The sequence below is a fragment of the Plectropomus leopardus genome, chromosome 4 (assembly GCF_026936395.1).
Source record: "Plectropomus leopardus strain MGB_pleo_1.0 chromosome 4, ASM2693639v1, whole genome shotgun sequence".
NCBI classification, from domain to species: domain Eukaryota; kingdom Metazoa; phylum Chordata; class Actinopteri; order Perciformes; family Serranidae; genus Plectropomus; species Plectropomus leopardus.
This window is the reverse complement of record NC_142179.1, coordinates 21246816-21259902: the sequence shown is the minus strand read 5'-3', so window position 1 is coordinate 21259902 and position 13087 is coordinate 21246816. Positions and strand designations below refer to the sequence as shown.

The following is a 13087-nucleotide window of genomic DNA, read 5'->3' as shown; positions in this document are numbered from 1 at the left end:
ACTGTCCTTTAGATCAGTAACCGCAAAAGTTTATTATTACCAGTATTGTGTATGCGTGCATCAGGTCAAGCCTAAAGAGTTACATTAATAGCTTTTATTCACTTGGGAGAACCACAAATGAAACAGACATGACATGTAAAAAGACACTTAATGCCAAGTTCTTCAACTCCCCAGTCAGAATCCAGAAAATGCCCCATATTTATATTTTTCACTAATGTTTAATTAGTGTTTAATTCTGGCTGAAACTAGGAAAATAATGATGGAAAACACAATGTTCCTGGAGAGACTCAGTTACTCATTGGTTTGCACAAACCTGACCACACTTTGCTGTGCTTACTGTCCTGCTGACTCTTTGTTATTAAGCAAATATTACAAATACCTTGCATCATAACAGCAGATCTTACATCCCTTTTATTTTGCTTAAATAAACACTGCCAATTGCTTAGAAATTTAATTAGGCGCAAGAGACATTTGTGTGTTCCTTCAACACTCACTTCTATAATGTGTAAGAAGTGATGTAACACATTGTAGGTGGATGCAAGAATACTTGTGGATCTGTAGATCTGGCACCTGGATTCAATGAGCTCTCAAAGCCAGACATGTAAATTAAAGTGGTAAAGCAGACAAAACTAGCCTATGGCCAAATCATCTTGGTCCAGCAAAATTTAGAGAAAATACGCATGCTGATAGGAATACAGTACATCATACCACTACCTTCACAGTTTAAAAAAATAAAATAAAATTTACAGTTCTGACTGGAAAAACACTTCACGTTCAGCTCTCACCCAGCTGAAAGTGACAAGTAAACGACCACTTTTCACAGATTATTCTGAGAAATATGGGACCTGAAGTAAACATGGCACGCACTGCACATAACAGACTGGACAGTGAATGTATGACCAGTCAACAATGAAGGTATTACCAGTTGGGGAACTGTTCCCATTACACTGTGGTCCCATTACAAAATATTCTCCTTAAAAGATGGATTAAAAATGTTGAGAATCCATGCAGCAGAAGCTTAAATTCCTTCACCTAGGATGCTACATAAATATTTACTTTCAATACCAAGCTGAGATAACCCTGATGACATCACCAGGGTTAGTTTCTCTGGCTTTTAACAAGCTCCCTCCTGAGCAACAGAAGACAGTATACAACTGTTTTCACAGGCTGAGTAGTACTCCCCGTGGGATGGGATGCAAAAAAAGCAGTGACATATATCGCTCTTCTCTCTCCACGACAAGCAGCTGATTCTTTTGGATGCAGTAGAAGAAACATGTTCAGCTGTCAACCAAGGGCTCCTTCAATTAAAGTAAAACAGTTAGGTTAGGTTAGAGTAGTATTTGCACATTTCACACCATATGTAGAGTTTAAGATATCTAGATGTTACTTATCAGTCAGAGACTCAAAAACAAGTGGTATGGTAATAAAACAAGATACTTACATTTTGTAGATCCAGTCCATTCCAGTGGTAATGGCGTGTGAGTGACTGTGTCAGACTCGCAGCTACACACAGTATCAAACAGACTCCTAGCAGACAAAAACCGACTTCCAACAGATGTCGCACTGCCACAATCTGCTCCTCCTTAAGAGTTAAAGTAGAGGATGACTGACAGGATGACAACACAGTATTTGTATTACGACTGAGCAAGTTATGTTGTTCATGTGTGACTCACTGTACCTTTGTTAACATGACAGTGAGTGCTGGATCAGTCTCTGAGTGAAGACTGTAGCAGGTTTGTGATGCAGTTGGCAGCTGGTTACTCGCTTCCATGTGGATGGGTGAAATATTTTTCTCCGATGCAGGGCACTCTGGCGGAAGTCTTCATTAAAGTATATAGTATATGCAAGAAGAAAAACACTCATTGTGAGCTGATGGACATTTTGTTGATGTAAGTAGTTCGTGATTTAAATTAGGGGAGCTTAGAGACACACATTTGAGTGTGAATTAACTTACAGGCTCATAGGCAGGAGGTTTGTTGGAGCACTTATGGTGAGGCAAGTGTAGGAATTATTTCCAGAGAAAAAATCTAGCGTCACATTAACAGTCTCATTGCCTGGGGAGTAAAACAATTGGTCAATGAGAATTCATGGCAATATACACAAACACTTTTATTTTATTTTACAGCAAGGCCAGTGCACTGCAATACCAACCTCCAAGATGTAACTGACTGGCTCTCAATGCAGTGTGTAAACCCAGGTCTGTCAGAGAGCCACTGTCTGAGTCTGTACTCATAGCCAGAGGAACCTTGAGATGCAAAGTGGTGAGAGAAGGAGTCTTTGTGGAGTTCAGTGAAGTATTTGTATCCATCATAGGAGAGGGGGCTGGCGAGACAAGCTCAGATAAACTTGCATTGGCTTTCACACACAGCTGGAACTGTGATAAGGAGGATAGTAGATGGTTCCAGTCCTAAAACAAGAATAGTATTTTTTTTTCAGTCATCACACACAACACGGCAAAGACAAAGAATACTTACAATATACACTCTAAACTTATATTAAGTATATACGTTTTTGATAACAGCATAAAGTAAATAATGTATGGGAATAACTGAAAAGGTATTGGCAGAGGCAAAATGCTCATATATGCCTACCCTACATAAAATCCTGCATTAAATAAAGCTACCCACCAGAAAATTATAATAAAAATGAGAGGAAAACAAACAAACAGCCAGACAAACAAAAACAAAAAAAAACTATTTCAATGTGTAACTCTCAAAAATAGCCTTAAAAGCTATTCGTTTAAAAATGTATATGTGAATATAAAAATATGAATATGAATGAAGTGTATGATTAGTAAATCAGTATGAGCTCAGGACATACAGAAACACAAGCATATATCCAGTCACAGCCAGCACGTTATGATTTATTTACACATAAAAACTCGTATTGTGAACAGATAACATGGTAGGACATAAGACAACTTCCATTCTCCAACATGAATTTAATAAGTGAGTCCTTACCTTCACTGTGTCAGGGTTAGGCAGAGTGTGGGTGTAGCCATAAGAGCTGAGGCCGATGAGGGTGGTAGCCAGGGTCAACAGACACAGGAAAAATGTAAATGCTGGAGGATTCTGGGATATATAATCTTTAAGGTTGGTCACAGGTTGCCAAAATCCCATCATCAGGCTCCAAATACACCTGCACAAAGCTGTAGACAGAAGTCAGTTACTGTAGTTTTACAGTCATTGTCTACAGTGATTTTGGTAGCTACAGTGGGACCTTTTCATGTAGTCAGTTGTTGTAACAGGGTCAATACATGTATTCAAATATTCTTTAAGCACTGGGGAGGGAGTTGTGTTTTTTATTTTGGCTTAGGGGAGGAACATACAACTTTAAATGGTTGTCTTTTGTGTCAATTTAAATACCAACTGAACCCTAAAACAAGCCTGTAGGTTTGAAGCCCATTTTTTTCTTTATTTTCATACAGTTTTTTTTTTTTGTTGTTGTTGCATTGACTAAAACACCTACATCTGTGTGAATATATAAAACATATGGTTAGGGCCTGTTTATAGCGGAGGGAGGGCCATGCATGTACCCCTAGTCACTCAGGGAGGCTCAAGGAAAAAATATTTGTAGTTTTGGATAAAGTCAAGATAACATTTCTAAAAAAGTGACACTCCAGCCACTCCCCTCCTCTAACAAATTAATAACAGCCCCTAAACCAAAATGCTCGATACAGTGTCATTAAGACACTGATCATTTGTGATTCAGAAGGATTTAACAATCTTCATATCTTTCAGACGTGTTTGGATGAATCTACCTCTTTTTTCAGTATAATGACATTCAAAAACAAACTGCAATTTAAGCTCTCAGTTGCCATATGCTTTGAGACTTTGTAGATATACAAAAAAACAAGGCACTGACGGTTAACTTTTATAGTTTTTTAACCGGAAAACCAACTTTCCACCGATGCTTACAGTACGACATATGTTTAACTACTCCAGAATAATCACAAAGCGATAGGAGACGTGTAACTTGTCCACCGTATCAGCTAACCAGCCTCACTGATCAAGTACTGCAACGTCAGGTTACTGTCGATGTAATGTTGCTAACTAACTAGCCAGAAGATAACTTCATACCTCGGATTTGCGTAGTCTCCTCCGATCACGTCGCCAGTTTTGGTAAAATACAGAGATGCTTGAGTGTCCTGAGGATTAGTAAACCGGACTCCGACATTTACAGCGTTTGAAGTTCCGTGGAAGCGGCGCGAGGAAAACAACACGACAGCGCCGTCACTTTACGAGAGCTCACTGCTATGACGACGACATCAGGACGCGAGTCACGTGACTGACCGGAGTACACAAACACAAACTGGTTGCAGAGACTTTTTATTATAAAAGTTGATAACATTTTATGATTTACACCCACCACTTATGTAATACACACACACACACACCACACACACACACACACACATATATATATATATATATATATATATATATATATATATATATATATATATATATATATATATATACAGTATATAATATATATATCACACAAAGTGGCACTTGTCTATTTAGTATAAAATCTACAATCTGTGGCTAAACTGGTGTGTTAAAAACAACATCATTTTTTTTTTAGAAATATGTCAAAAGAATTTAAAAAAGCATCATATCAGAATGATTAAAATGGGTTGTTCCATATCAACTTTTCCAGGACCACCAGCTCATGTCATGTGTTTTTAGAATTATTATAAATAATAATAATAAGATGTGAAAAACTTAATTAAATTAATGGATAAATTACAAAATTCTATAGTTTTAATCTAAATATTTTTAATTGTGAAATCATTTGGCCTTTTGCCTAAACTATCTTAATCCAAGCCAACAAACTGTAACTTGCAAATTTCAATAGGTATACCACAGGTAAAAAAAACTTTATATACATTACAGTACAGATATCTTCTTATGAAATAAAAACATTGCATGTAATATAACCAGAGGAAGTACAAACAATTAACTGTTTTCAAAAAAATATTAAATGATGGAGTAATATAACATGTTTTAATTGTTTATAGGCTATATCTGCAATTTTAACACTTTCTCATGAAAAAGGATTGATTGACTTTAAATCCTTATTTGAGAAACATAAAGTAAAAACATTTTAATTTCAGCTCCAAAGCTATATTTAGCAAGATCTGTGGCATTTAATATTCTATACAGAACCAAATAACTTCTAGAGGTTTTAGAAATATAGCTGAAATACTATACAGATTCAAAATTCAATTGCACAAAGAGAAAACTAGTGTAGATATTCATTTTTGAGAATTAAAGAGTCTTAATTTAGGTTAAAACATTTTTTATTTGATTACTTAAAAATATTTACATGGATACATGTCGCAATTTTTTCCTCAGCATTTCTTGGATGTTCAGTATACATTCACCCCAATACAATGAAAAATAAGCTGCTAGTGAAAAACAGCATTTGGAATAGAGCTACAGAATTTTGCAAGGTCCCATGAATTTAACGTAAATCTCATATGAATTTTATGTATTCATGACATGAACTGAGAAAAATTCTGAATTCTAGGTAAGTATGAATGGATTTACCCACATTATTTAACTCATGCTCAATACATGCCTTCACAGTGACATAAAATGTGCGTCTGTATCATTAATTGTATTTTGATTTCTCCACAGAAAAGTGGTGAAAGCCATCATAATTTAAACGTGGAATTTCGATTTTCACATATTTATCAAACAAAACATTACAATCAGATAATCTTATACACAACTTCCACTTTACAACAGCAAGGTTGTGCGTTTGTTCATATTGCCTCGAGTGCTTTAATTATGCATTTAGTGCAATTTTGTAATGCTGCAGCAACTTCCTGTATATTATTGCCACTCTCCTAAGACTCAATAACATGACTGTTGTGTTCATAAAAGTCTGACCCACTGAATTAAAATATAATTTCCCTTTGTCAAAACGTCAAACAGCTTGCAGTATCTACATTGATGATGGCACTTGTATATGTAGCGTAATATTAATTAAGAAGTCCAGGTGACTTTTATAGGCTTAAATGCCCAAATATCAGGGTGGCCCATGTGAACCAGGTCTTTGTAAGGTGAAGTGCTCCACTGGAAGGGTGGCACCTGGTCCCATGTTGGCCCGCTCGCTGCCAGCATACCATAGTCACGAAACATCCCGTAGGACGTCATCTACACAGGAAAACACACACGATGCATCAGATTTAGTAAACAACTCTTTGATGTGCTACAGTCAGTTTCATTTGAGACAAACACACAGAATGAGAAACATCAAAACCTTCATGTCTGTTCCTCCATGTGACCTCTGCCTTAAGGCGCCAAACGGATATGTTCCGTTCGCTGGGTTCAGGTCTGAGCGAGCGGAGATTGCATTCTCTCCGTTCCCGGGTGGATCACAGCCCTCACACTTTGACAATGGGTCTTCCTTAAAGTTGTTATACCTAAGGAGATACAGTCCATCTCATAAATAAAACATAATGTTAGTTATTACTATATAAAAATATAAAATCTATTGTCAAAATGTATTTGTACCTCATAAGGCGCACCATTGAGTCCACATCTGTGACAGCAGTGTGGTTTCTCCTGAATATCTGTGCCCGAGGATTCTGGTCCAGAGAGAACCACGGGCCGAACTTCTCAACCAGCTCATTGCAGCCGCTGGCATTGAATATCTCCTCGTAGTACCTGCATATTCGCACATATGAACAAAAGACAGCTTTACGTGTACCACAATTAGAAAACGTGTAACATATGTTAAAATGAAACTTTTAAAGTGAATACTTACGGAATGTTGTAACTTGCCCAGTACCCTTTCTCCAGCAGTTCCTGGGTTTTGTCAGTGTAAACAACAAACCCCCTGCAGCATTAAAAGATTACAAAAACTTGTTTTAAGTGATGAGTTTATAAGTCATAAATATAAATACAAAAATAAACTTGTATTCAAGGGCGTAGGTTCGCATATGGACAGTAGGGAGTTCTGTGCACAAAATATAGGACAAATCGTTTCCCCTTGTTGACGCAGTAAGAGATATTGCATCATATGTTTCAATACAGGACAATAATTTCTGATCAAATGTCTTTTCAGTTAGTTCAGGTATTTTACCTCCAGACAACATAGATATGTGTTATATGTTTAAATATGGAGATAGTTTTGAACATAAGCAGAAATGACTAAAGTCCAGGTCCAGGTTTAAAAATTATTCCTGATTCCTAATGAATCAGTTTATGATTGATGTGAATAGGTGCCACATGCACATTTAAAGAGGGTGCTGCCCAAAACGAGAGACACAAGGGAGGAGGGAGGAGTAAACTATGCCTACATGTCATCCATCTATTATAAATCTACATGTGGTGTTGACTCTGCAGGGAGGACATTAAATGAAAAGTTGATCCACAGTAGAATTAATATTTGAAAGCTATACAGAATTCCTGAGAGCTTTACTGCATTTTAATGTATTGTAACCTACTTTTATCATTTTAATCATCACCTATAACCTGAATTTTGTGGGGTTTTTTTTTTACATGAATAAAAATGTTTCCACCATAAATTCTTACATAAAATTTCACTAGAATGCAGGAATTCAAGTGTTTGACACTCAAAATTTCCTGCACGGGAACCCCCAGCATGATATGTGTCCCAAACATTGTTGAAATTAAACCTCTGCCCTTTCTTGCATTTTGATAAAAGATTTGGTGCAAATACTTACGGAATCTGCTCCAACACAACAAAGAGCTCCTCTTTAATGTCAGTCTTCCCTGGAGTGAAGTGTTTGTAGTCCACAATCATCCATTGATTGTTGTACCTACAAAGCATGCACGCCAACACACACACACACACACACACACACACACACACACACACACACACAGAGTCAAAACTGAACATACAGCCTTTAACCTACTAGAATTGGATTTACTGTATTTAACTAATTCAGCATTTCACATCAATCAACTGACTTCTCATGTGACTCCTCATTACAGCTGTCCTTTTCTTGTTTCCTTTACTCGTATCAATCCACAAGGCAATTTAAGGTCAAACAAAATCTAATCTTGCCATCAACAGGAGTTTTGCAGCAGACAGCAGAAACTGGATTGAATGAGGACTAGGTGGTGATAATGTTGGGTACGACTCATGAGAGCCAGTTTATTTTCTGTTGTGCAAAACTCACGTTCCACTGTTGTACTTGCTGAATATGTCGGCCCACTCCTTGCCTGTAGCAGCCAGTCTGTTAGCTACAATGTTTCTCAGCCACTCCATGACAGATCCTTCAGGCTGAACAAACTTCCAGAGAGCGGGGTTACTGTTTCCGATGGTGGTTTCCAAGGTAACCTGGAGACAAAAGACAGATTAAGAACAAGAAACTATATTAAGCATTCAGCTACTCGATTTGCCACCAAAAGTAAAATCATATCCCATATAAATACTGCAATTTATTCTAAACACTCTATTGTGACAAGTACTGCGCTCTCACCAAACCACTACTTATGATATAAAAGTCATCTCCAGAGAAGATAGATCCAGGATACGATGAGAAGGCCTGATTTGCTCCAGGTAGAAGATCCTCATCTGAATAAAAGAATAAATAAAAATCAAGCACATAGACTTATCTGAATTCATGTCATAGACAGCAGCAACACTGACAGACCATTACTGGAGCTTCAAACTTATTATGTCTCTTAAAAAGAGGCTTTAAATATGAGGCTAGAGCCAGTCGATATTTAGCTTAGCTTAGACCAAAAACTGGAAACAGGGTGAGACAGCTGGCCTGACTGTGTCCAACAGTCACAGCCACCACCTCTGAAGCTCACTAATAAACACATTATATCTCGTTTGTTTCATCTTTAAAAAAAAAAAAAGTGTATATTCAGGATCCTAGGTGCTGCCAGCAGGAAAGCCTTCTCTAGAAAGTGGTTAAAACCAGCAAAATCTACAGTGGATGATTGGATTGACATTATATATGACATCTTTATGATGGAAAGGATTACTTTTGCTATTAGACTGCAATGGGACAAGTTTTTAAAAAGACAGGAAAAATCAGATGGAGTATACTACACCTACGCTCTTTGTTTATTTATCTAAAATGAACATATTTTAGTTTATTATTGTATTTATTTATTTATTTTAATGATTGTCACATCCTTGTTTGTAAACTGGCTAAAGTATCATGAAGAACTTGAATTCACTTTTGCAGCATCTCTGAATGTATTGGAGTAAGGCCAATAACCCTATAAGGACTATCTGTGCAGACCTTGTCAGAACTTAATAAAATGAGAATTTAAAAAAAAAGGAAAAAAAAAAGTGTAAACAAGGATTTGTGGTTTTATGAGCCGGATTATTTCCTGGAATCTCGTCACTGTGAGTTTGCCAAACAACCAGTTGAGGCCCCTTGGAAGTCAAGATTCTCTGTGCAGCCAATACCCATATTACCACACTATTAAGTGTGCCACAAAAATATTTACCAATACATAATATGTCAAATGCAGTATGCCAAAAATACCAGGATTTTCTACCACATCCAGCGAAAGTAGAATACAAGCCAGCATGCTTCTCTGGCCTTACTGACCCACAATCCTCTGCACTGTGGAAGTTAGGTCACATTGACTAAGCCACAAACAGAGGAGAGCTGACTCAGTGACAAATATCAGAAGCCATGATGACTGATAACGGCGCTTCAAGTGACTGATAACCAGTCAAATAGTAATAATGAGAGTATTAATTGTTTAAGTGAATGAAATAATCATTGAGATAATCAACAACAAAAGGAAATAACTGTGACTATAATGTCCGAGAAATGCATGCATCATTTCACTGTCATGAATATGTTAGAATCTTACATGTTTGCATTTATAACTTAAGGGTAAAACTACAGACACTGCAAAGCAACAACAGCAGAGCTGTCCAAAATGGACTCTGTCTCTGGTGAGCTAAGTGCACAGCATTTTATCTCCAAAGTAACAGATATGAGCAGAGGGGTCAAAGCTCAGGGTGCAATGTTATGGCAAAAAAAGCATGTCTTGATTGTGGGTATACTCCATGCAACAGAATGTATTTTGTAAGGACGGCTGCAGCACCTACCATAAGTAAAAGAACGCAGCTTTTTTTTTTTACGTTTAGGCAAGTTGTTTCCCCTTGCTTCCAGTCTTTTTGCTAAGCTAAGCTAAACTAGCCAGCTGTTGGCTTCACATTTACTACACAGAAACAGGAGTGTCATTGGTTCTTATATCTCACTATGACAACAATAATCAAAATTTCTCAAAATGTTGAACTGTTCCATTAAATATTAGTAATAAAGGACTCTGGAACAGAAGAAACGATGAACAAGAGACACACTTTTTTTTTTTTTATCAGTAAACTACCTGAAGGAGAAACTCTGAAGGCAAACATGTATTTCTTCATGATGCGCAGCATGGCCTGGTAGTTGTTCCAGGTGTCATGTGACACCAGCAGCTCCTTATTGTTTGGCAGCAGCTTAATGAGAGCAGAACAGGAGCCTGATCCAAGAGGTTGAGTTTTGCTGGATTTGTTCAGAGCCGATTCCAAGTCCTCCAGATCCCCGCCCAACTGGAAAAGTCTAGTTGGACGGAGTACAGTGGACAGTGTGAGACAACAAAGTTTATGATCTCAGGAACCATTAAGAATCATGTTTGATTGATAAAAAGTCAGATACAACTTACAGGAAGCCAAATGGGTTGAGGGAGAATGGCCCAGTTGGAAATGACAGATCCTCATTGTAGCTGTCCTCCAGACCTTTCAGTTGCAGCAGTGCCAGACGCACCTGACCAGTACAAACAGATTGTAAAACATATAACTTATATATTAGATTTTTAATCAATGCAAGGGATTCGATTCATCCTGCAAATGCTCATTACGTACCTGGTGCCAGTAGGGTGAGTTTGGCTGCTTCCCCATTTGCTCCTGAACCCACAGCAGATTGGTTGTGATGAAATCCTTCAGGCGCTGGCAGTAAGCGGATTCAGACGTGAAGGGCCCGCAGTAATTCATCAAGGTGTTCATCCAGTGCTTATAGATAAGCTAAAACAAAAAACTTAAGTCTTAAGATTTAATCAAAGGTAGAGTAAGAAAGTAAACAGTTCTGACTGCTTGGTAAGTGGAGAACAAACAGGCCTGAAGAATGACCTGAGATGTGAGTGCAGCCTCCACCGCACCGGCAGCGTAAGCCTGGATACTGTCATTGTACTGACTGCTGGTGGTGATCTCCAAAAAAGACCAGCTGAAAGAGAGCACGTTGGAATAAAATACGAAATGAAAAAGATGAAACTTGTGTGCAGGCTTAAAATAATGCAGGTCTGGGTGCTTTTTACAATCAGTAGCACTCAAACTATATACTGACTAACTGCCTGTACTGTGGGTGATATGACAGAGAGCATAATTAGACTTTACCAACAATTAATCAGAGAAACAGAAAAAATGAAGGTCATTGTAGGTCTTTAGATCTCAGCTCGGCAGTTATTACTGCTTGTTATTCTCACTTTTGTCTTTGTAAAAACAGACTGTAGTATCACCGCCAGTATTTCCTGAGATATCTTGAACAGATATGCGATGACTTGTCATTTATGTTTTGCAATATGTGCTGTTTTGATTTCCTGTACTTAGATATTAATTCACTTTAAATGATTGTCAGCTGATCAGTGTTGCATTTTTTGTGTTGCTTTGCATATTTTCTCTATGTCCTTGAATCCTCATGTCTTTTTTTATTTAACCAATTCATGTATTTATTGGGTTTGTCTTATTTGCACAGAGCTCCACTGTTGGCTCATGACCTCTCCGGTCACATGTTTCACTTCTGCTATCTGGTTTTATGCTATTTGCAGACGTACAAAATACAGATTAAATTACAATTTAGAGCTGAGACGATTCGTTGATGTTTAATGAGTAACCTAAATGTCGACCAAACATGGTAAACATCTTCTACAGCTTCAAAAGTATGAGGATCCCATGTTTATGAGTTGTCATTAAAAAACTAAATATTTTTGGGGTTGTTTGTGACAAAATAAGCACCTACAGAGTTGATTTTGGGCTCTAGAGATTGGTACAAACACTTTCACTAAATCATATCATATAATAGAGAATGCGTCAATATGTACAGATAATGTAAATGTATATATGTTAAGAGAAAATAGAGAACCATACCATTGAGATGTAATAAGCACATGCTGTATTTTCACTGTTGTATGTCTGGTGCATATTATAACGCATACACTTCCTTTGTTTTTTGTATGCTTTCTTTCTGTTTCATTACTTCTTTTAAATATGTGTGTATTTAATTTATCTATTTTAAACATCTGTTTTAATTTCTTTTTTCATTAGCGTAGTTTTCTAGCAATAATTTCTAATATATGTCATTATCACCATTTTACATGCATGTTGAAGTACATGTACATGTATCTGTGCACACAGTTGTATTTTTCCTTTCTTTTAAATCACTATATCATGCACAAATGAAAAGGTTGACGTATATACCATATTGCAATAGCACAGCAAGTTAAGCATAGTCTGTTTATCAACAAATACACATTTTTACAAAATGAAAACAATCGTTTGTTGCAGCCTCAAATAGATTCATTTAATCTTATTCGCTTGTCAGTTTAGCTGCAGAGCTAAAGGCCGAACAAGAGGAAATGTTTTTGATATTTTGAGCTAAAACAAAAGCCACCAGGAGTGCGATCAGTAAAAATGCTCTGAACAAAGAGCTGCAGTGTCAACTCACCCTGATGTTTTAATGTCATCAGTGAAGTTTGCCCAAGCCACAAAATCATCTCGATATCCCTCAATGACCGACAGCTGCCCGGTTTTTTTGTCAATGACAGCGGTTCGTATTTCACCTCGAACTGACACACACATAAAACACAAACCAGATAAAACCGCTAAAACGTTTAAAAACATTGTAAAACTTCCACCAGCAGACGACTTGTTTTGCCCGGCCGCCATGTTTACAGGAACAAGTCACGTGACAACGCGGGTGACTAGTCATCTGACACCAGGGAGGGTACCTTCAGAATAAAAGACCCAATCCATAGTTGTTCTTGTGGGTTTTTTTGCTCGTTTTGTCAGTCTCTTACACAAGCACACA

General features: G+C 37.3%; 2 protein-coding genes across 2 annotated transcripts; both read right to left on the bottom strand.

The window, feature by feature from the left end:
- Window positions 1-79: 79 nt before the first annotated feature.
- LOC121944536 (insulin-like growth factor-binding protein 3 receptor) lies at window positions 80-4243 on the bottom strand. Its single transcript, XM_042488359.2, has 7 exons — window positions 4080-4243; window positions 2961-3148; window positions 2152-2407; window positions 1955-2054; window positions 1679-1820; window positions 1442-1582; window positions 80-1298 (listed from the first exon to the last, which is right to left on the bottom strand). The coding sequence occupies exons 2-7, from the start codon at window positions 3120-3122 to the stop codon at window positions 1278-1280; spliced, it is 822 nt and encodes a 273-aa protein (XP_042344293.2). The 5' UTR covers window positions 3123-3148; window positions 4080-4243; the 3' UTR covers window positions 80-1277.
- Window positions 4244-5287: 1044 nt separating this feature from the next.
- Window positions 5288-12972, bottom strand: plbd2 (phospholipase B domain containing 2). Its single transcript, XM_042488958.2, has 12 exons — window positions 12725-12972; window positions 11134-11227; window positions 10870-11028; window positions 10671-10771; window positions 10353-10567; window positions 8468-8562; window positions 8165-8325; window positions 7703-7798; window positions 6781-6852; window positions 6528-6680; window positions 6274-6436; window positions 5288-6167 (listed from the first exon to the last, which is right to left on the bottom strand). The coding sequence occupies exons 1-12, from the start codon at window positions 12943-12945 to the stop codon at window positions 5997-5999; spliced, it is 1701 nt and encodes a 566-aa protein (XP_042344892.2). The 5' UTR covers window positions 12946-12972; the 3' UTR covers window positions 5288-5996.
- Between the last annotated feature and the right edge of the window lie 115 nt (window positions 12973-13087).